The 22,974-nt window shown below is 40.3% G+C and overlaps 1 protein-coding gene across 2 annotated transcripts; it reads right to left on the bottom strand.

Moving 5' to 3' along the window:
* Positions 1-506: 506 nt before the first annotated feature.
* Positions 507-22,914, bottom strand: selenoi (selenoprotein I). 2 transcript variants are annotated; one of them, XM_022195168.2, is made up of 10 exons: positions 22,689-22,911; positions 18,509-18,577; positions 16,809-16,917; positions 15,268-15,342; positions 9,692-9,954; positions 8,782-8,890; positions 8,653-8,701; positions 8,383-8,563; positions 8,110-8,289; positions 507-4,480 (listed from the first exon to the last, which is right to left on the bottom strand). In XM_022195168.2, exons 1-10 carry the CDS (start codon positions 22,743-22,745, stop codon positions 4,373-4,375), a joined length of 1,200 nt encoding a protein of 399 aa, XP_022050860.2. In that variant the 5' UTR covers positions 22,746-22,911; the 3' UTR covers positions 507-4,372. The 2 variants fall into 2 exon arrangements, with proteins under 2 accessions (XP_022050860.2, XP_051792567.1); XM_051936607.1 differs by having other exon boundaries at positions 4,415-4,480; positions 22,689-22,914.
* Between the last annotated feature and the right edge of the window lie 60 nt (positions 22,915-22,974).

The following is a 22,974-nucleotide window of genomic DNA, read 5'->3' as shown; positions in this document are numbered from 1 at the left end:
GCTCCATAGACCCCAATTCATTTTTGGAAAAAATAAAATTTGATAGACTGATTTTCTAAAGCTCAGGATTTTTTTCCCGTTAGTTTTCATGGTCAAAATGAGAGATCAGGTGGCCCACCTTAAAATAAATCAATACTGAATTTTAAATAAATCGTTAAAGTTGGCAGAGCCAGGGGGCGTGGCTATACTTGATAGACAGTCTTGTCTGGAATGATTGACAGATCCTTTTATTCCGAAAGCAGCAACAGAAGCCTCTGCGGTAAAATGTGGGCGGGATAAGAGAGTCTTCAGCTCTCAGTCTGGCCCGCCCATAGACTGGTCCTGCCCCTAGTTGCTCTCCTGTCCAGCCTGTCTGATGACACTTTTTACATCACTGGCTCTAAAAAATCCAAAATGGCGACCAGGAAGTAGCAAAATCTGGGCTTCATTTTCTCGGCATTGAAACCAACGGGTGACGTCACGGTTAGTTCACGCCTGAGCCCTGCTCAGTAAAGACAGTAAAACAGTTAAAGAAAATTCTCTTTTATTTGTTTCTGGACAGTCCTTTCTTTCACTGGTTAAATACAACATCACAAATAGCCACACTGAAGCCCTGGAGTGTTCGCCAGAGCAGCGTTACACAACAGCTTAGTTCATTGATCTAGGGCAGGAATTAAGACTGTTCTTCCTTCAAAGTGGTGAGTGAAGCTGAGGAACACTACGAGAAAATGCCCAGAACAAAAGAAAACAGGAAAATGAAACTAAAGGAATAGATCTGCCAGCTGCTTGACAGAGATTTTGTTTCACTAAATGGCACCATTTTTCTCTACCGGCAAACATAAAATTCCTTGTTTTAGTTTGTAGTGTTTGCAGCCTGGAGTGGAGGTCTTCACATCCAGAGCTCAGTATTTCTTTTCAAACACTCTCAAGAGAAAAAAACCTAGAGAAGATCCAATCAGCCAAAAATTAAAAATCCCCTTAAACTGTAGAGAAAAACCTGACGTAGACGGTTCTGTCATTTTCACTGCTGATAGGCCTCCGGTCATGAAGCCCCATGTGAGGAGAAATCTGCCAACAATCCCATTTGTAGTTTTAAAAAATAAAAAGAAAGAATATGTATTTACACAGATATTCACACATACATACAGCCATACGTGAACACATGGAGCTGTACATACCCAGACAGTGCATAAACCCACCAGAAACAACCGTTTTTTTGGTGGCAAAATCTCAGTCACAGCTGTTGCCACATCACTACAATCTACAGTCAGATTTCAAAAAAAGAAAGAAAAAAAAGAAACTATAATGTGCTTATGCCTGCATACAAGTTTTCCCTATTTGCAAACCACAGTGGGCTATCTAGCTGGGTATCATGGCAGTTACAGATGTTTTGTTCCTCTCACACATACAGGGACGCTACAAGCTTGTGCCTGTGGTCTAAATGTTCAGTGCTGCTCATAACGGTTTATATACAAAACATCTGGACAAGTGGTAAAAAGCAAAAGTAACGTATATATTTCCTATGTTCTCTTTAATCAATTATCCCCACAATCTGCTGTATATGAGATGATTCCTACTGTGACCGGACATTTTTATTCAGTCAGATAACCGGCAGACAGAAACGACCATTCCCAAGGCAAGAGCATGGTTTAACAGCTGATATTGTGGTTTGTTTTTTTTCCTTCGTAATCACTAAGATCCAGACATTACTGATTGTTTACAGCTGACTGGATCTACCTATGTGATGAAAGTGAGGCATAGCATGGCAGGTTGAGGATTTTGGGTTTGAAAATGAATTAAAATAGATTCCCTTGGTCATGACCACAGACTGTACATAAAAGATGGATGTAAAGACAATGTAAAAGTGCTTGAAACATGTATTCTTTCTAAAGGCCAGCAGGGGGAGACTCCTCTGGTTGGGAAATATAGACATCTAGGAGAAAATCAGGCTACTTCTCACTTGACTTGCTTCCTTATAAAACATTTTCCTAATGGGTTTATGGTCTTGACCACTACTTTTATGTCTCCTTAAACACACCATAATGTTCTTTTTGTACATTATGGTCCCATTTGGAGGTAATTAGATAATAAGGGAGAGTTTGTTTTACAGCGATTGAGTGTTTTCTATGGGCGTATCATTTTTCAAAAGACCTTGATGGCGATGGCCAAATTTCAAACTCGAGGATTAAAAGCTGTAGTCTAGAAACCAGTGATCTATAGATTGCATATAAAGATGACCTAACCCATCATGACATCACCCACAGCTTTCCTGAACAGCAGTTTTTAAAGTTCAGTGTGGCTCCACTCATTGCCATCTTGGCTAATCATAGCAGAGAGGTGGAGCTGTGGAGTGGTCATGCACTTACACAAAAAGTTCATCTTACCTATAGGTTTATTAGACACAGAGACCAAAATTGTTCTTTTTACCAGCCTGTAACCGTGTCTGTTTCTACTGTAAAAGTGGACATTTTAACATAGAGGTCTGTGGGGATTACTCTGCTGAGAGCCAGCCTCAAGTGGTCATTTGAGGAAGTGCAGTTTTTTTTTCACTTTAGTTTCACTTTATAACCCCCTGAATTCACTAGTTGGTGACATCCAGGTGGCTACGTCCATCTTTTCTATACAGCCTGTGGTCATGAAAATCTCTTAGTATGAACTGAAGCACAAAATTGTGCTCAGATAAACAATACTGGTCAGTTTTCAACAAGGCCAAAAAAGGGAGTCGAATGGGTCAAGGTTACACACAAGCAAACGTACTTCCACAAAACTGCAGCCACACGGATGTCACATTTGTCTTTTGAAATGAGAGGTAACACAAATAAGGCCTGTCTTGTCTTTTTTGGCCTTGCTTTGAAAACCAGTTCAATGAGAAACCAAAGTCATGCAGCCACAACTGAATGCCCTTCGCCTTGGACACAAAGTTTGAATCTCCCAGAGGAACAGTGTTTACCCAACCGAAAAAAAGCAGCGAGACAAGTTACATGATAAACAGTATAAAAGGTGTGATAATATCTGTAGGAGCAGGAGAGCACGACGCCCGGCGGTGGTGTAGCGTTTGCGGTGTCCCGGCTTGTTCCCTCAGAGTGAGTCCGCTCCAGTGACGGTTTTTGGACGCACTCTTCATTCAAGCGCTGCGCAACTTAACCACACACCGTTGCCATGGCAGCAGACAAACAGGGAAAAAAAAACCCTGAAGACGTGTATCTATATATAAAAAAATAAACCTATAAAAAAAGAACGAATCAGCGTGAAGACACGACACCTCAGAAGGAAGGGAGAACCGGGAGGTCAGAGCTCAGACAGAAGTCAAAGTGGAAAGTTAGTTGAGGTCACCCTGGTCAATTCTTGCCCTGGTTAGTTCATGTTTCTGCGTCAGCACAGAGCAGAACGCGGAATTAATTAACGGGAAATTTATACAATGTTTCACAGGAGGAAATTGTTTTCAGTTTGAAAATAAAATGCCCCAAACCCCTTAAAACATACACTATATATATAGCTATTAACATATATCACAGAGATTTCCAACTGTAAATCATCCAATAATAATAAAAAAAAGTGACGGAACCTTTAAACACTGAACACAGCTGCCAGAGTTCTGAGGTTTGGTCAAGTTTGCAACAACACACTACTTGAGGCATTCCTGTTAATAGAATTAAACTGAAATGGCGTTTCCCCAAGGCATATTATACATTCATAATACTATGTGAGTACGACTGCGTGTTCGTGTACATAGCTGTGTTTGTACTGAAATACCTGCCACCAAATAGAAATGATCTGCGTTAAAGCAGAATAATACGTGTGTGCATGTATTAGCTTGTGTGTCTATCTTTGTGAGGACCGATGTGAGTTATAGACCTTGGGAGTGGCAGGTCCTCGCTTTGGGACAGATCTAACCAGACGGGCCGTTAGAGGGTCAAGACTTGGTTGAAATTAGGTGTACTTAGGGGTTAGGCATGGAGGTAATGGTTAGGATAACAGGTAGGGCGTGTCAGTAAGGGTTCTCACAAAGACAGAAGTACAAACGTGCATGTGAGTGTTCGTCTTTGCATGGCTCGTCTGGGCTCCTGTCCTCTTGACTGAAGCACATTTCCGTAGGAAACAATTGCACCTCATTGGCTCAACCAAGTTAGCCAATCACCAATGACGGAAGCCAGAGCCCCTGGACCCGCCCCATCGCCGAGACCAGAGTTCGGTTGGTTGGTTGGAGGATATGTGTGTGATTGTGTATGTTGTGTTTGTTGTGTGTGTGTGTGTGTGTGTGTTTTTGGAAACAATGGAAAAAGAGGGCCACAGTCCTCCTTTCCATTTGCAGTGTCCTCGCAGATGGAGGGGAGGGGATGCGGTTTCCGTGGTGATGGAAGTGAAGTGTCGGTAAGCCGAGGAGGGGCAAAGCCTAAACCTCTGCTCCTTTCAAGCCGATTCGTTCCTCCTCCTGTCAGTCACTACTGGGCTTCTTGAGGGAGAAGGCGAAGATGTTGAAGTGACTGCTGAGCTGCTGTACCTGGCAGGGAACAAGAGAATATATTCATTTTATTATTCATTCAAACTCAGTAACTGATCTGATAACAACTCTGTGTAATAAAGAGGAGGATGCTACATTCAGCAGCACAACACCTCAACGGGAAACGATGGAGCCCAGATAAATTCTCATAAATATCTCGTGTTTCCACTGCATCTAAACCTGCAACCTTTAAGAAAGGGGCTGACAATTTATTCAGGAAGTTCTAATGTCAGTCACACTAATTTTAAAATGTTGTAGAGTATTATCACTGCCAACTGTCGCTGTTTTTTTCACAAGAAAAACAGCCATGATTCTTTAATAACAAATGATCATAATTAAGTAATGAGTAATTAACCGGACAAAATACTGAAAAGGCCTTTTAACTCAACTTTGTAAGTATTTTTATTTTGGCTTCAGGCAGTGCCACAGGACTGAGGTTGTACTAATAAATATGCTAAAGGCCCAGTAGTTACACACGTGGACAAAATTGTTGGTACCCCTCAGTTAAAGAAGGAAAAACCCACAATTCTCACTGAAATCACTTGAAACTCACAAAAGTAACAATAAATAAAAATGTATTGAAAATTAAATAATCAAAATCAGCCATCACTTTTGAATTGTTGATTAACATAATTATTTAAAAAAACAAACTAATGAAATAGGGCTGGACAAAAATGATGGTACCCATAACTTAATATTTTGTTGCACAACCTTTTGAGGCAGTCACTGCAATTAAACGATTTCTGTATTTGTCAATGAGCGTTCTGCAGCTGTCAACAGGTATTTTGGCCCACTCCTCATGAGCAAACAGCTCCAGTTGTCTCAGGTTTGATGGGTGTCTTCTCCAAATGGCATGTTTCAGCTCCTTCCACATATGTTCAATGGGATTCAGATCTGGGCTCATAGAAGGCCACTTTAGAATAGTCCAACGCTTTTCTCTCAGCCATTCTTGGGTGTTTCTGGCTGTGTGTTTTGGATGGTTGTCCTGTTGGAAGACCCATGACCTGCGACTGAGACCAAGCTTTCTGACACTAGGCAGCACATTTCTCTCCAGAATGCCTTGATAGTCTTCAGATTTCATCGTACCTTGCACACTTTCAAGACACCCTGTGCCAGATGCAGCAAAGCAGCCCCAAAACATTACTGAGCCTCCTCCATGTTTCACCGTAGGGACAGTGTTCTTTTCTTCGTATGCTTGGTTTTTGAGTCTATGAACATAGAGTTGATGTGCCTTACCAAAAAGCTCCAGTTTGGTCTCATCTGTCCAAAGGACATTCTCCCAGAAGCTTTGTGGCTTGTCAACATGCATTTTTGCAAATTCCAGTCTGGCTTTTTTATGAGTTTTTTTCAGCAGTGGTGTCCTCCTTGGTCGTCTCCCATGAAGTCCACTTTGGCTCAAACAACGACGAATGGTGCGATCTGACACTGATGTACCTTGGCCTTGGAGTTCACCTTTAATTTCTTTGGAGGTTGCTCTGGGCTCTTTGGATACAATTCCAACGATCCGTCTCTTCAATTTGTCATCAATTTTCCTCTTGCGGCCACGTCCAGGGAGGTTGGCTACTGTCCCGTGGGTCTTGAACTTCTGAATAATATGAGCCACTGTTGTCACAGGAACTTCAAGCTGTTTAGAGATGGTCTTATAGCCTTTACCTTTAAGATGTTTGTCTATAATTTTTTTTCGGATGTCCTGGGACAATTCTCTCCTTCGCTTTCTGTTGTCCATGTTCAGTGTGGTACACACCTTTTCACCAAACAGCAGGGTGACTACTTGTCTCCCTTTAAATAGGCAGACTGACTGATTATGAGTTTGGAAACACCTGTGATGTCAATTAAATGACACACCTGAGTTAATCATGTCACTCTGGTCAAATAGTTTTCAATCTTTTATAGAGGTACCATCATTTTTGTCCAGGCCTGTTTCATTAGTTTGTTTTTTTAAATAATTATGTTAATCAACAATTCAAAATGGCTGTTTTTGATGATTTAATTTTCAATAAATTTTTATTTATTGTTACTTTTGTGAGTTTCAAGTGATTTCAGTGAGAATTGTGGTTTTTCCTTCTTTAACTGAGGGGTACCAACAATTTTGTCCACGTGTGTAAGTGGGCAGCATGTCTGCAGACTGCAACCATCAAAATATCCCGCCCTCACCTCTGCCTTTCTAATAACTTACAGTACTAGAGTCTATGGTGACTGCCACTTCAACATAAAAACACACAAGTCCCTCTGCAAGCTCACAAAAACACAACCATTTGAAATGATAAGTGATATTCACGAGTGGAAACATAGTTAATAATATGCTCCATTTCTGCTAACATATCCCTCCAAATCCTGTACACTCAACTTTTATCTGATGACTGATTCTGGGGAAATATCACCTCTGGCGCTACTTGACATTAGTGCAGTCTGTGAACCATGAAATGCAAACTGACAAACTGGAAAAGTGAGTGGCTTTATTTTAATACAGTTCTCCGTTTGCTGCAGATCTCATGTTAAAGGAAGGGGCTATGCTGCTGCCGGTCCTGATCATAAATCTGGGCAGACCACAGTGACATGTGAAGTCAGTATATGACTAGACATGTCTGCTGTTCAACCTTTCTAACATGCTCAGAGGGTATTGTTTGAAATCCAGCCCTGGTGTTCTCTTGTGTCTTTGGTGGGACAGCTTAAAACTAACTTATAGCTACACTGACTGCACACTATCGGCACAATAAATGTATTTCTTGTTCAACATCATCTTTGAACTCAACTTTTTAGGCATAAATGGCTTTATTCTGGTTTCAGACACTATCACAGAGCAGAGGTTGCACTAACTAAAGGTGGTAAGAGGTAAGATTTAGTGGTATCTAGCAGATACCGATTTAGACTAAATATATTTAAAATTCCAATTCATTCTGTCTTAATTGATTTAAATCTGCTTCTAATTGCTAATGTAAAGATCTTTCAAGGGACAAGAGAGACCTGGCCAAGGTAGCAGCCATACAAAATGTAAAAGTTATATAAACCAGATACACAAATCAACAATGAACAATAAAACAGATTGACAGCTGTTCAAGGACAGTGACCTCTTAAGAAAAACTACTGACATTCCTCACTCGCTGTATTCTTTATGATAGTCTTAAACTCATTAACGGATACGAATGTTTCTAGTTTAAGAGTTTTATGAAGATTATTCCATGACCATGGTGCATGATGGGAGAACACTGTTTAGCTTTTGTTTCAAAGGACTCAAGGTTCCTCAAGTAAAAAGTCCAAATGCTGACAGTGTTGACAAGCAGAACGAACAAAACAAGTCAAGTCGCCGTTATCACGATTAAAGCAACAGCTGCTGCATCGATGTGCTTTCTAGGAGAAAAGATTATGACTGGCATTACCAATCATCTAACAAGTTTAGATATTGGGGTTAAGACACTACAGTGTTATTTATGGTGTGATTTTACCTGAGCCGATTATATATTATATATTAAAATCTTACATCCAGTATATAAAATGGTACTAATCTGTGAAGCTACAATGAATAACTTCATCTTTTAAACTCCTGCATACACCTCTTCCCTTCGCCTCACACAGTGTCTTTTCCTTTGTATGAAAGGAAACTCAGAGGGTCTTAGTGTGTGTGCTCTTACCACTGATACTCCGTAGTGTATGTGTGCTAGTATGACAGCAGCCGTCCACAGGTAAAGCAGCTGAGTCTCGCTGGCCACGATTCCGGTCACAGCGAACAACACGACCGCCGCCATGGGCAGCAGCAGCCAGCTCAGCGGCTGGCAACGTGTGTTACTCATCTGACACACAATCAGCTTACACTGGAAGGGAAACGGACGCACAACAGCATGACTAAAGGCACAGAGAACACACACCTGCAGAAAGTGGGAACTGTGGGGGTTGCAGACTCTCACCGTGACGTTGGCGAAGGCCGTCCCCACCATGAGGTAGAAGATCCTCGGCTGCTGCTCAAGGATGTTGGATGGAGAGAAAACCACCCAGGCGGTGGATAAGATGAAGAGGAGGAAGGGAGACAGGAAAGGCAGGAACGCTTCGTACAGGCTGCTGTGCTTCAGAGTGTTACTCCGGTGAGCCCTGAAAAACCACAGAGGGTGAAAAGTTCAGAACACCGAGTGAAACACAGTGAACGGAGCAAACAAAGAGCTAATATGAACTGCACTTACTTCAGGACATTGTACAGGCTCATGGGTAAGGTCACAGTGAAGGAACAAGCTAGAAATCATCAAACCATAATTTTAGCAGCTGTTAAGGACAGAGAACGAATGTGTTGAGAGTAACCGAACACAGCTCACCTATGATCATAAAGGTGAAGAGGTCTCTGTAGAGGAGATGCCACAGGACCGGCTGGTACCACTTTTCAACACCAACCACAGAAGTGACCAAGTAAACCAGGGAGATGGTCTGACAGGAGAGGATTAGAAAATAACAATTATTTAACTCTCTGCTACTAATTTTGTACTGTGTTAAAAAAATTCTTGACAGCCAGATCAGCATGAACTATTATCCTACTGTGGAAGTTTGACGACAATATTACAGAAATGTTAGATTAGCCATTAAAGAGCCTTCCATTTCTACACTGGTTTGTCCTCATTCTGAAAGATTTTTCTCTTCTAATGTTAAAAAAATGAAACCTAGTTTTGAAATACAAACAATCCTAAGTCTAGCATCTCTCTTGCTTATCAAAGTAGGTTTAATTTTTTTTTAAAAAAGCATCCAGTTTTAAGATAACCTTTAGACTGCAATATGAGAACATGGATGCTTTTCAGATCTACAACTCCTGCATCGATTACCAGCGGGAGGACACTTTCTGTCTGGGAAATGGGGCTCTAGTTTTAGTATTTTGGCAAAATATCATACATGTGACCATCAATTGCTTGAAAATACCATTTGCCAGGTTTTATCAAATCCCCTGAGCAAATGTTGGCTGATTTTACCTGGTATATGGCAGCAGACAAAATGAGAAGCTAATGTTTTCGGTCTGAAATTCCACTGAGGCTAATTTTGATGGTAATTCTATTATGGTTTCTATTGTAAACTGCATATGTAACATGGGAGAACGTCAGAAAGGTTCACAGTGCAGCAGTGACTGAGGAGGGCGGGGCTTAGCAAACAACCAGTGACCTGGCTTTATTTTTAACACACCTTCGATCACGTATGTGTATGTGTGTGTGTGTGTGTGTGTGTGTGTGTGTGTGTCCTCACCACTTGGCTGATGTCGTATCCCCAGGGCAGGAACAAGATGCCAGTGTTGTATTTCTCCCAGTGAGACAGAATGAAGGAGAACAGCACCACCCACAGGATGTAATACAGCGTGACCACGCCCACGCCGCTCTCCCCGCGCCCAAATATGGAGTACACGGTGGCGACGAAGAAGATGCAGGCCCAGCTGTCCAGACCGTGGTCAAACAGCTCCCCTAGTGGTGTGGAGGAGTTGGTGCGGCGAGCCTGTTTACCATCGACGCCATCTACACACAACAAAGAAAGTCACGGGTCACTGCATAGAGTTCATGTTTACAGGGAAATGCAAACACAAAAAGGGCCAAATATTTTCTTCTTCTACCATCTTTCACATCTGACTCAGCTGAAGCTGCTGCCCACACTCACATAGCTGTGTAAAGTGCAGCCACATTCCTACATCCCACCACTGAATTCACCACTACAGCAACTGATCTGGGCTGTTTTCTTTTCATCCACACATGGAAGTATTCTGGAAGCACATCCATATAACAAACATCGCACAGCAAGTTGTTGGATTTTAATGCATCACACAAGCACAATGGTTCACAGAGAACATGTCTGCACACAAGTATGCAGGGAATTCAACAGTACAATAAGTCTGCAGTCTCCAGAAAACATGAGGGGAATTTATATGGTAAACTTTGGATCTGTCAGGAGAGCAGTAGTCAGCTATAAAAAAAATAATATTCAGCTGCTTTGAGCTTGGACGGTTAATATTTGTGAAACAATTTCCAACAAGCTGACAAATGCAAACAAAAACTCATCGATTTAACATTTCTATTTAACAATCGTCGGCTGTGTTATCAATTGATGAGTGATTAATCATTGAAATGAATGGAATGGATGTTTTTTCATACAATGCAAACATTTTTAACCGCTAACCCATAATTTTTACGGTAAAATCAGCTATATTACATTAGGAATTTAAAGACGAGATAAAGTAAACACCAGGTTACTTGAATCCCAAATCAACCAGCAAAAAATAATAACTTCATTTGAAACTGTTCGATAATTGGCACGACACAATTCAAAGCATAAAATGCAGCAAATAAGGTGTAATGGTAATAATCTCTTCACTGTGGTTTAATATCAGAATAATGCTTACAGGTGATCTACATGATGCAGCGACTCATTCACGGCAGTAAATATTAGTCCAGCTGCAAGAAACAGCTGCTCAGATGGAACAGATGTCCATAAATACTTTTGCAGCAACTTTATCAGTCCAGGGAATCGATCAGGGTTTATTGCCACCTCTGAAATGCATTTATACTCAGATCAGAGCATCACTGAGGCAATTCATCACTTTAGCTTAAATGTTGTTGGAAGTATGTAATCAGAGTCCTGCTGCAGTATCAGAGAGACAGACACTCGGCTCCCAGCATGTGTTAGCATTCAAAAATCCTAGCTTAGCATTAGCCTCAGGTAGATGTGTGAACCAGACACCTTTTTACGACCTGATGCTGCAGAGTTTAGAAACACGACTGCCTCAGTTACCCGTTAGACAAGTCAAGTCATCTTTATTTATAAGACATAATCTGTAAGGAAATATACTGAACAAGATGAACGATGCCATCTTTCAGGTGTCAGCGTTCAGCTACAACTGAAAGCCACAGAGCACGTTTCTTCAGTAGGCACCGAGCGGTTCTATTCTGAACAGGTAAACGGCTCCACAGTCTGGGTGCAGCTACAGAAAAGACTCGGTCCGCTCCGTTTCTGAGCCTGAAGCCAGGAACCTTAAGGATCATCTGACTGACCGACCTCAGCGATAACACCGGAGCATGGATAGTAAAAAGCTCAGATAAATAAGAAGGTGCCAACCCGTTTAACACCTTAAAAACAAGCAATAAAATCTTAACAATTCTAAAATAGACAGGAAGCCAGTGCAGTGAGGCTAAAACTGATGTGCTCCTGTTTCTTTGTCTAATCGCCAGTTAGACAGCAGGGAGGTGTGCTCGTTTTATGCACCATTACAGGCAGTCAGCAAACACACCTGTAACTCCAGAACATTAACCAGAAAGAGGCTCCACCTGGTTTCACTGGTGTATAATCACCGCGACTACCTGTTGTGTTTGGTTAGCTTAGAATGAGGCCCTCCTATCTAAAGAGGAGCAGGGCATTGACTAGCCAAACACTGGCTGTCACGTTTACTTTGAAGAAGCAGCCACCATGGGTTCTCCGACATGCTTGCAAAGGGAGAGGCGAGGGAGTTGGCCACAATCTGCAACTTCTCTGCTAAACTCACTTAAAGTCTACGTATGTTTTGTCATGCGTAGGGTAAATATTGCCCTGCTAAACTGACTTATCCTGCTTCAGTGAACAGCACTGAGGGTGTGACAGAATCACACAACTATAATGCATATTACACATTCCTTTAAATTCCCTCTGATGACGACACCATATGCTAAATATTCAGCTCCGTACTAACTGTGTGCATTCATTGTGCATGTTGAGAGTCAAATGAAGGTGTTTTCAGATGCAATAATATGATGCGATGCTTTGCTGTTATCGTATTCCACATGATGCAGTAGATTCTACATCAGGGCAGGAAGTGTCTAACTAATTTCTCCACCCACATTTTCAGTCTGTTTCTACACCCTTGTTTCTTGTGAGACATCATTTTAATGTCATCTTATCTCAAACTATTTATTGGGTCCCTTTCGTAAACAATTTTTAAAAAATCTGACCGTTCGTCTTTTGAAAACTAATTTATATTTCAAATGTGGCTTCCAAGATCTCAGCGCATGCATGAAAGTGTCGTTCACATCTTCATTTCAGCATCTCAACTACAAAAGCTCCCTGCACACCAGCATTTTCAAATCATGATTCCAACTAGTTGATGACGTAGTATCAGTTTTTTCCTGGCGCGGGACGCATTTTGCCTTCTTGTTTAAAATAGGAATCGCATCACATTACAGTCATCTGGCAGACACTTATGTCCAGAAGTGATTTACAGCAAGATCCTTATTCTCAGTTTGGAGGAAACATGGGGTTCAGCACATGGATGTGGCAGGGATTGAACTACCAACCTTGGACAAATGTCATCCAAAATTGGGAGTGTAACCAGAATTTTAAAAAACTATGATGGCACCTGCTGAAATGGAGTCTGTCGTAGCTTTCAGCGTTAGTGAGTGATTGAAGTCATTTGTCATAGGAGGAATGGGGTGTGTCAGCAGCTGGTTATGATTGTTAACATTAAGCTACACTCATTCACCAACATCAGTCTGGGCAACAATCCAGATATGTGACACTATGTAGACTGACACTATATGCTTAAGACTTAACATACCTTAGCACAGTTCCCTCTGTGTATCCCTCTAATGAATATAAAGATAGAGACTTGTGTTCAGAAGTGAATCTAAGGAGCAGAGCCGTTGCTAACCCGGCCAGTCGCTGCCAAATAATGAAAGGAAACTCAACCTTTATTAGTCTCCTGCTTTGACATAACCACTGAGGTGATAACACAGACAGCAAGAAGGCTGATCGTTAATAAAGATAGCGTCCAACACAACTTCACATCAGGGGATAATAAGACTGAACACAGCCTGAGTTAAGAATGAGCTGTAGTCAGTGACATAAACGGGGATTTTAAAGTGCAACAGACAACCACTATAGTTCAAATGTCTCAACACTCATCAGCGTGAAAAGCAGGAAGCATGCAGGACGACTAGTACATGCGATGAACAGCACACTAAACCATGTTTCATTAACCGTGCAGGGGTTAATAATTGACAAAATGCACTAACCTACCCCTTTCCCATGACCTTTAACTACAAACCTCCCTTTAGACTTCAACAACTAATAGTACGTTCAGCGCATAAAGATGTTATGTGTTGTTGGCCACATTTTAAGAGATTAGTCACAGCAGATTATCTGAGGGGAAAAATGACTCAATGCAATTAAATATATCTGTACCTCCAGGATGTTATGCGTCGCATTAGAGACAGATTAGTACATCTTCATCTCATTCTGTTTATAAATAATCTGATAGTGTTCTGTCTGACAGCCTGCAGAAATGTGCAAAGAGGACTGACTTCTAAACAAAGTTTGGATGAGTCCTGGTGGTACACAGCTTGAACTCAGACGCAACAAACAATCCACGTTCAGCAGAAAAATACATAGAAATGTGCAGCATATCTTTTAGTGTCAAAAAGCATTTGCAGGGTTCTCGCCAGCGCATTTCAGCGTAACGGCCCGTTAGACAGTGTAACGGGCCGTTACGCAGTCTTAACGGCCCATTACGCTCAGTTTAAAAGATTACGCTGTGATTAGAGTCGCTACGCCAGCGCATTTCAAAGATTACGCTGTTGTTATGAGAGTGTGTGGCTCCGTCATGAGAGTGGGAGAGAGAGCAGCGTGTGTGTGTGTGTGTGTGTGTGTGTGTGTGTGTGTGTGTGGGAGGGAGGGGGAGGGAGGGGGAGAGCGAGTGACAGAGACGGCAGTCGGTGCAGTCGGAGGAGGAGAGAAGGTGTGTAGTTGCTGGGTTGGTGGTACTGTGCGGTTCAGCCACTGTTTATAGACAATAAAGGCTGCAGTGTTCTTCGATGCGGCTGGGCTCCTGAGTCTTTGCCTCTACGGCTGCTGAGGAAGTGAAGGCGGTTAACCCCGGGCTTCCTGACCACGGTCGGGGGCCGAACAGGAAGGGTTAACACTGTGATTAGGGCCGCTGCGCTGTTATTTTGACAGATAACGCCATGTGCGTTTGTTTTTATCAACTGGGTGCCTATCTAGGTTAATTTGTGTCTTCCCACCTCAGCTGTACTTTCCTGTCGATTGACCCGTTCCCGTCTATTGCGCGCGCGCGCGTTCTCGTCTATTGCGCGCGTGCAGGAGGACCTGCCGTTACGCTGAAAAAAAATCCTGGCGAGAACCCTGATTTGGGTTATTCCATCTCAAGTCATCAGTAGCCTTCTGCTTGATCATGTCTGATTTATTTGAAACTTATTTCATTACCAACTATGTATATGTAAAATGGTATCTTTGAAATTCTGGATTAATAAAGCAAGTAATTTCCAAGATACAAGAATTTTTAAATTGCCTATCAACCCACTATTGGCATGGTTTTTCACACACTAAAATCTGAGGGAGTGTTTGGAGTACAATATGTTAGGAAATAAGAAAGACAAAAGTCTGACATGCAACTACATGTGAAACAGAAAAGAGCACTGGTGGACTTTTTCCAATTCTCAAGCATATTAACGGACTATTTGATCTACTTGTCCGATATTGCAGATTTTAAATCAGCAGTGAAGATTTCAGGCTTTTATCTTAAGTGTTGCAGAGATGTTGTCATCCAAACATATCTTTAAATTTCAATGCGCAAAAAGAAAGTATTTGACATATCAAATCTTTATAAATATCCACATGTAATGCTATAAAAAATTCAAGCAAATCAGAGATAGTAGAGCAGAAACTGAAATGGAATGACCCACTTTTGAGTGGAGGTGGAGTTGGAATTTTCCAAGAGTTACTGTGTTTCCCCCTGAGCCTCTCAAAGTCAGAACAGAAAGTAAGACAGTGGGGTCAAAGAGGTGGGAACTCACCGAGTGTGTAAGCTAAGAAGTTGAAGATCCCTGCAGCAACCCAGACCCAACTAGGCACATGATCATGTCCTGCAGCTGAAACATGAGGAACATAAATATACAGCACATCACACAGAGACAGTGAACGACTGGAAGCCTTTACTTTCTGACTTTACTCTAAAAGGAATGTCTAAACAAGTCTTAGCAATAATACTGCACATGAACCACCATGTATGTGTGTTTATTTTGCTTGAATGGTTTTCTATTGACAGAAAATATGCTTGGGAGGTCAGTTTAGGGTCCAATCCGGCCCGTTGGACGACTTTGCAAAGTGCAAAAATTACAGAGAAGACATTAACTTCAAATTGTAAATTTGTAAAACTGTAAATTTAAAATAATATCTAGACCATGACAAGTTATTTTGATCATAAAGTAAAATACTAGCTATTATATAATACTAGCTGACTATTGCTCACAGTTCTTTTGCCATTTTGTGTCTTGTTTTTGTAATTTTTGTCTCATTTTCAGGGTTTTTTTGTCTTGTTTTTTTGTCTGGCTTGTCATTTGTCTCGTGTTTTTGTTGTTTTGGGTTTCCTTTTTGTCTCACTTGTGTTTTTTTTTAATCTTATTTTGTCATTTTGTGACAAAAATGTTTCGCTTTATTTGTTGTTTCGTGTTTCCTTTTTGTCTCGTTTGTGTTTTTTAATCTGATTTTTGTCATTTTGTGACAAAAATGTTTCGCTTTATTTGTTGTTTTTGTCATTTCGTGTCTTGTTTTTGTTTCGCTTGGATTGTCTATTTTTTTGTCATTTTGTTTCTTGTTTTTGTAACATTTTGTCTTGTTTTTGTCTTTTTTTGTCGTTTCGATCATAAAGTAAAACACTCTTCTTCAGATATTTGTGACTAAATGTTGTGTTCCTTTGTAGACAAACTGATCTGGAAGCTGTAATGTGGAAATGATAAACTGAGGCATAAAATTGTTGAAACTGAACTTATTTTTCGTAAGAAATTTCAGGTTGTTCCTGATGTTTTGCAAAAAGATAAATTTCTTACATGTGAACATTGCCAGAATTGTACTTTTTTGCACTAAAATAAAGGAAAAATGTGGAGTTATTGTTATTTATCCGTTTTTATGCTGGGATTTTTCTGGTCCGGCTCACTTGAGATCAAACTGGGTTGAATGTGGAACCTGAACTAAGATGACTTTGACATCCCTGGGTTCAAGTATGCTTGCTTGTGTGTTTATTTTATCTAAGTATTTAGATAAGACAGCAGACATGATAGAGCACGGTATCTTAACAGAGCTGTGTCTCAATCTTTGTTTATGTTGTAGAAACACAGTTTTAAACATTAACAGCTTATTCTGTGCTGCTGTGTGTGCGTTAAGGATCTGTTAGTTATTATCCTGAGTCAGTTTCTGTAAGTAATGGACTTTGTCTTTCATAAACAAACCTACAAACTTGCCTTTCCCTCTCCTGTGATCGATTCAACCAGCTTCTAGTGATGACTGATCACAAAATTAAACGAACAACACTCCCTAATGCACGCTGTGAAGCACTTACCAGAGGCATGAAAGTCAAAGTCGTAAAAGGCCAACATGAGGAAGTTCAACACGAGGAACATAAAACCTGTAAATGTAATAAGGTTTGGAGCCAACCATGTCGGCAGAAACTGTGGGGAGAGAGAGAAAAAACAGACTGTAAATAACAATTCATGATCATGTTGCTGAGCTCTGACACAGAGGCGTCTCATCACAGCAATGGCAGACTGAAGAACTGCAGATGAATTATTGTTGTCAGACTTTGCGGGCAGTTACAGTGGTATTTCTGCACAAATATAACATAAGCATCTTTAGATTTGAACACAATTCCGAAATGTAGATAAAGAGTTAAACAAACAAGACAAAATATTATACTTGGTTCTCTAGTTATTGAGGAAAAAAAGCAGGTAATTTGACAGAGAAATTAGGGTCAAGTGTTATTTTTTATCTATGAGATAATCAGAACTGAGCGAGTGTTTATTTAAAGAACGATCTGTCCAAGTCTGATAAAAGAGCATCACGACATAAAGTAGATTACGGACGACCTCAGAAAAAGATTTATTGATGCACGTCATGCTGCAGAAAGTTACCAACCCACACCTGCAAGTCAGACCGTACAAATCGATGAAATCAGGAGCGGTCGAACAACAAAGATCACTCCAGGAGCCAGATGTGTTAAAGTCTAAAGTCTGTTACACTGACTGTTATGTTCATGAGTCTACCATCAGGAGAACACTAAACATTTTATTTAGTTCACAAAAGATCACTTGGACAAACCAGAAGGCTACTGAGAAAAAGGTTTAGTCAATGGGTAAAGCTAAACTAGAGAATTTTAGTTGAAATGAGGAAAAAAAATGTCTGGAGAAAGGAAGACACTGAACTCCAGCATAAGAATCTGATCCTCTTTGCGAAACTCGGCAGTGGAAGCATCAAAATTTAGACCTGATTTGCAGCATCTCAACATGAAGAGCTTTCCATTATTGACAAAACAAGGAATTCTGAATTATAGCAGCAAATTGTAAAGGAGAATATCAGCACCTCTGTCTCTGAACCGAACCCCAAGACAAAGTACATCATTGCAGCAAAACAACACCACCAGGCACACAAGTTGTTTACCCACCAACAAAGAGCTGTAGGCTGCTCTGTACACAGGAGTGGGTTAAAATTTAGCCAAGTTGGAATACACAAGTGATCCACAGTTACCAGAAACGCTTAGCTGCAGTTATTTAAGCTCAAGAGGGTCAAGCATTATTTTACAGATACGCAACACTGGCTCATTCTGCTCAATAAACAAATGATCAAGTATTATATTTTGTCTTTTTGGGTTCTCTTTATCTACTTTTAGAACTTAAAGCTGTTACGCAGAGAGGATTTTAGTGAAAGCGATGTAAATTACTTCACATAAATATCAGGTTACTGTGATGTAAAATATAAAGACTTAATACAGATAAGTAGATAAACACATCAGTGGCTGCTTTGTAAGAAACATAAAGTCTGTGTAATATATCAGATACATGAGTGCATTAAAAACAACCAATTATCTTGAAAGCCTGAAACAGACGGATGTGTTTGGATGCGTTGTGGCACAGACGGGGAAAGGGCTGCTGGTGATAAGTGTGTCAGGTCGTCTCACTGCTGCAGCAGACGGCTGGAAACCTCATTAATGATGCAGAGCAGACACACACACACACACACACACACAGCTGAGCAGGTCTTTCTCACCTTTACCACAAAGTTCCAGAAAGGATGCATGACGTAGACAGACAGGGGGTTTGAGTCCACCGCGCTGTACTGCAGAAAGACACACAATTATACATGTTGGGATAATACATTAAAAAAAAAAAGAATTACATCTCACTTTATGTAAGCTAATACAAAAGACATTTAGCCTCGCATTAAACCTGGAGTATTAACTCACCCTGTCTTTACTGGAGGTGTAATGATGAATTATTAACCAATAAATGAATCAACAACTATTTCACTTATCATTCCATTGGTTTGAGTTTAAGAAGGAAAAAAAAGTCAAGATTCTCCAATTCCAGCATCTTAAATTTAAATAATTCTGTTTTTTTTTTCCTTCTGTATGACAACAAACTGAGTATATTTGGGTTATTTTTGGGCTTAGGGACACACTGACCAATATTTTTCACTATTTTCTGACATTTTACAGCCCAAACAAGTGGATAAAAGAGAAAATAATCAACAGAGTGACGGTGAAAATAATTGTCACTTGCAGCCGCAGTCATCACACACATGAAAATTAACCTGATTCCAGCCTCTGTAACTTTATCCGTGGATGGCTAATGTGTGTGTCTCATCCAGTGTAATGTACCTTCTCTGGTGGTCATACAATTTAAGAAGAGTGCAAGGGTTTCTTATTAAACGCTGTCTCTATGGCCGGGGTGTCAAACTCATCTTAGTTCAGGGGCCACAAACACCCCAGTTTGATCTGAAGTGATCCGGACCAGTAAAATCACAGCATAATAGCCTATAAATAACCACAACGCCAAATTTTTAACAGCAAGAAACAAAAAAAATTAACAAAAAAGCTATAAAGCGACAAAATAATGGATAAATGACACAGAAAAATGACAAAAGCAAGAAACAAAATGACAAAAATTTGATAAATGACACGAAACTAAGCAAAAAAGTGACAAAAAATTTGAGAAAAAGGTTACAAATCGACAAAAAAGAGACAAACAACACAAACGGGACAAAAACACAAAACGACACAAACGATACACAAAACAATGAATAAAGCAAAACACAAAATGACAAAAATAAGACAAACAACACAAGCGAGACTAAAAGGAAACACAAAACGACATAAACAAGAAACAAAACGACAAAATTCAGACAAAAAAACAACAAAAAGAAGACAAAATATTACAAAAATGAGACACAAAAGAACAATGATCAGTCTAGCATTTTACTTTATGATCAAAACAATTTATCAGGGTCTAGAAATTATGTTAAATTTGTACTTTTACAAATTTACGATCTGTAGCTAATGTCTTCTCTGTAATTTTTACGCTTTACAAAGTCGGGCTGCATGTTTGACACCCCTGCTCTAGTGTGACAATATTTTCGCAGGGCTGCTTCCTTTCACTCTCACTCACAGTTTACTTGGAAAATAACCAAGCTCTTCATTTCCAGGTGATTACAGCAGGATTACTATTGATTTTTAACAACAGCAGGAAGCTCTGTGGAGTTCAAATTAACAGACTTACTGTAGCAGCTAATACACCAGTCAGCCAGGCGAGGACACAGATTAATGCTACTACACTGCTCACACTGGGGCTGCACAATTAATTACACCATCCATTACAAGGAATTTAATTTACAAAATACATAATCACATGTTACTGGCAAACTGACAGCACTTAAATGCTTCATTTAGAATGTCCACTGTGTATAATGAGTCCCGTGATATTAGTAAAAAAAGTGTGTTCGTTAATAAACAAGTTAAACACTGTGATTAATCATCTGCAAAAACAGATGCTGGAACCACAATTTACAGCCTTATCTTGACCAGAACACGCGTGCATCGACACAAGTTACTTTTAAAAGTGCAACTAAGAATGCGGGATGCAGAAAGACAGACAGCAGCATGAAAAATTAGACTGAACAGCGATCTTCACGCTCTCACGTGCTTCCCACTCGCTTGCACGTTCGTTCACCTCTGAAGAAAATAAGCTCTGTGTCAAACAGCGCCACAATCCTTCCATTCACTGCCATTTGTCATCCACCGCTGTTCTGTGGCTACTTGAGGCTCAGTAGCAGACACACAGAGGAAGCCACTTAAAAAGCAATTATTGGAAAAGGTCTCTCATGATTAACAGCTCACAGAAGTCGTTTCATGCAGTAATAAAAGCTGGAGGTATTAGAAAGAGAGCCTGAATGGCTGGAGTGTCTTTAGAGGCAAAGAATATGACTAAGAATGAAAAAACACAGGTAGAATTGGAATTGCGGCAGCAAAATACGTAGATTTGACAACAGTAGGATTTTTAAATGTCTGAAATAATATTCCTCACAACCATTCCTGTCTGAGGAAGAAGATGTCGTTGTGCTCCAGTTTCTAGCAGATATAACTACTGTAGAGCTCCGTTCTCTGGCCTCACAAAGAAATCTTTAAACAAACTTGAGATGTTCTGAAAATGCAGCATCTTCTCACCAAACTTTCTTAAAAGTCTGGCCCTTGAGGACTTATTTCTGATTTGTTGTTTATATACATAAATCCATGTAGACCTCTCTAACATCCTCTAACATCTGGTCTCTCCAGAGGAAAATAAAGATTTCTGGAGCAGCTGCAATCTGTGTCTAGAATAGCTTCTTGATGATGGCAGCACATCTGACTTAGTTTATCATATCAAACTCAACTTTAAAACTTCTTATTTTAGATTTGCATTTATGCTGTTTTGTTGGATTTTGACACATTTTACAGGGTTCAAAATTAATTTTTAACTTTTGCTATCGACTGTTTTATTTATTTTCATTTTATCACCTCAATCTTTATTCCAGCTATTGTTGTATTTGATTTATTCTCATTTTATTGCTGTGAAGCCCTTTCAGTTGGACTGTGGTATACAAACAGTTATTTATTTTCTGTAAACTTCAAAGACAAATTATCATGCTGATAAACCAAAGCATGTACAGTGCCAAGTCATATTCTGTCCTCTTATCACAGCTCAGGAGAGACAAGTGAAATACACTGTTTGTATCTGTATTACCACACTGATACTCGTCTTTATGGGAATTAACTGAACACACCCTTTCCACCATCACCTACTCATGTATTACAGCACTGCATCTGCTGTCTGTCTGTGATTGCAAATGATCATTACATTAACAAGCAGGACTTAAATACAAAAAGAAGCAAGACAGGAGATCCCTGAAATGTGTGAAAACAGCAAGCAAATAAGGCTTATTTCAAATCCTGGCAGAGAAAGAGTGGCTTAGCTATTAGCTCATTTATGCCAATGCAAAGCAGGACACTGTGAAGACCAACATGCAGACCAAAACTTTCAAAACAAAACGTACAGTGTGTGGAAAAATGTGGGCTTAATTCTGTTCACCAAACCTATAGAAGCACACAAAATGCTAGAATCAGAAAGCTGGCAATGTCATTGCTGGAAACCAGTGATGAAACACCACTGTTGAAGTGCCACTGAGCAAGACACAAATTCTTCCCAACTCCAAGGATGTGCATTTTTTTTAAGTTGAGACCCAAAACTCCAGTGCTATTCACTCTAGAGTTAAAGTAATTCATTGATTAAATAATTAGTTCTCAACAAATACATTCAAATAAAATGCAAGCGTATCAAATCAAACCTGTAATGAAGGAATTTACAAAAAGCCAAATTAATTGGCTAGGATTCTGCAAAATTACCAAATATTCAGTACAAGGTCTGAGTAATTGTTTAAGTCTATTTTCTGTGATTTTAGATTCCTGAATATGATTACTTTCTAGTTACTCTTCTTTCACAATAAGCTGAATATATTTCGGATGTGGACAAAACAAACATCTTGGGCTTGGAAACACTGATCGACAATTTTCATTTTTTTAAAAAACTAAACAACTAAACAAGAAAGTATTTGCCAATAAATATGAGCGTTAGTTGCAGCCCGAATCCAATAATTAGAAATGACAACTCCGCATTGTGGTAGTAGCAGCAGACAAGATGCCAATAAAATGAACTTGACCAGGTGAAAATATACTTTTGATTGAGTACTTTTAATTTTAAAGGGAAACTGGCCAACATCCAGGGTGATTCCGTCTAACCCTGGCCGCCTTCACACATTTTTCTGCTCGGGAAGCACCCTGCAGATCGTGACAGCTAGCTGCTAAATACACAGCTCAGTGGCTAGCCGCTAGCATGCTAACGCAGCCCCTTCTTGTTACCTTGTATTTGTCGAAGCCCGCGAGCTGCTCCTGAGTGACATATTCGTAAAGAGCCATGGCGGCGCAGTCTGGCTCAACGGCGAGATAAATATATATCCCCTCTGGAAGGAAATGCAAAGCCCCAACGTTAGCTGCCGAGTCGAAGTACCATCTAGCTTAGCCGCCGTCGTTCACGCCGGGTGAGGTGATGTCGAACCACCGGAGCCCCTCCTACTACGAAGCCTGGAGCTAACGTTAGCCGCTGCTCACTAGCGCCCTCTCAGGCTTGGAGGACAGAGTCGGAAAA

The sequence above is a fragment of the Acanthochromis polyacanthus genome, chromosome 16 (genome assembly GCF_021347895.1).
Source record: "Acanthochromis polyacanthus isolate Apoly-LR-REF ecotype Palm Island chromosome 16, KAUST_Apoly_ChrSc, whole genome shotgun sequence".
Lineage (NCBI taxonomy): Eukaryota > Metazoa > Chordata > Actinopteri > Pomacentridae > Acanthochromis > Acanthochromis polyacanthus.
Note: the sequence above shows the minus strand (reverse complement) of the source record. Positions and strands in the feature narration are given on the sequence as shown.

Coding starts and splice junctions, on each gene's coding strand:
- selenoi (XM_051936607.1), bottom strand. CDS start 22,745: ATGGCTCTTTACGAATATGTCACTCAGGAGCAGCTCGCGGGCTTCGAC. Junction 9,955..15,267: donor CTTCTTAGCTTACACACTCG/GTGAGTTCCCAC, acceptor TGTTGTGTGTAG/ATGGCGTCGATGGTAAACAG. Junction 4,481..8,109: donor TACACTACGGAGTATCAGTG/GTAAGAGCACAC, acceptor GTTCCCTGCCAG/GTACAGCAGCTCAGCAGTCA.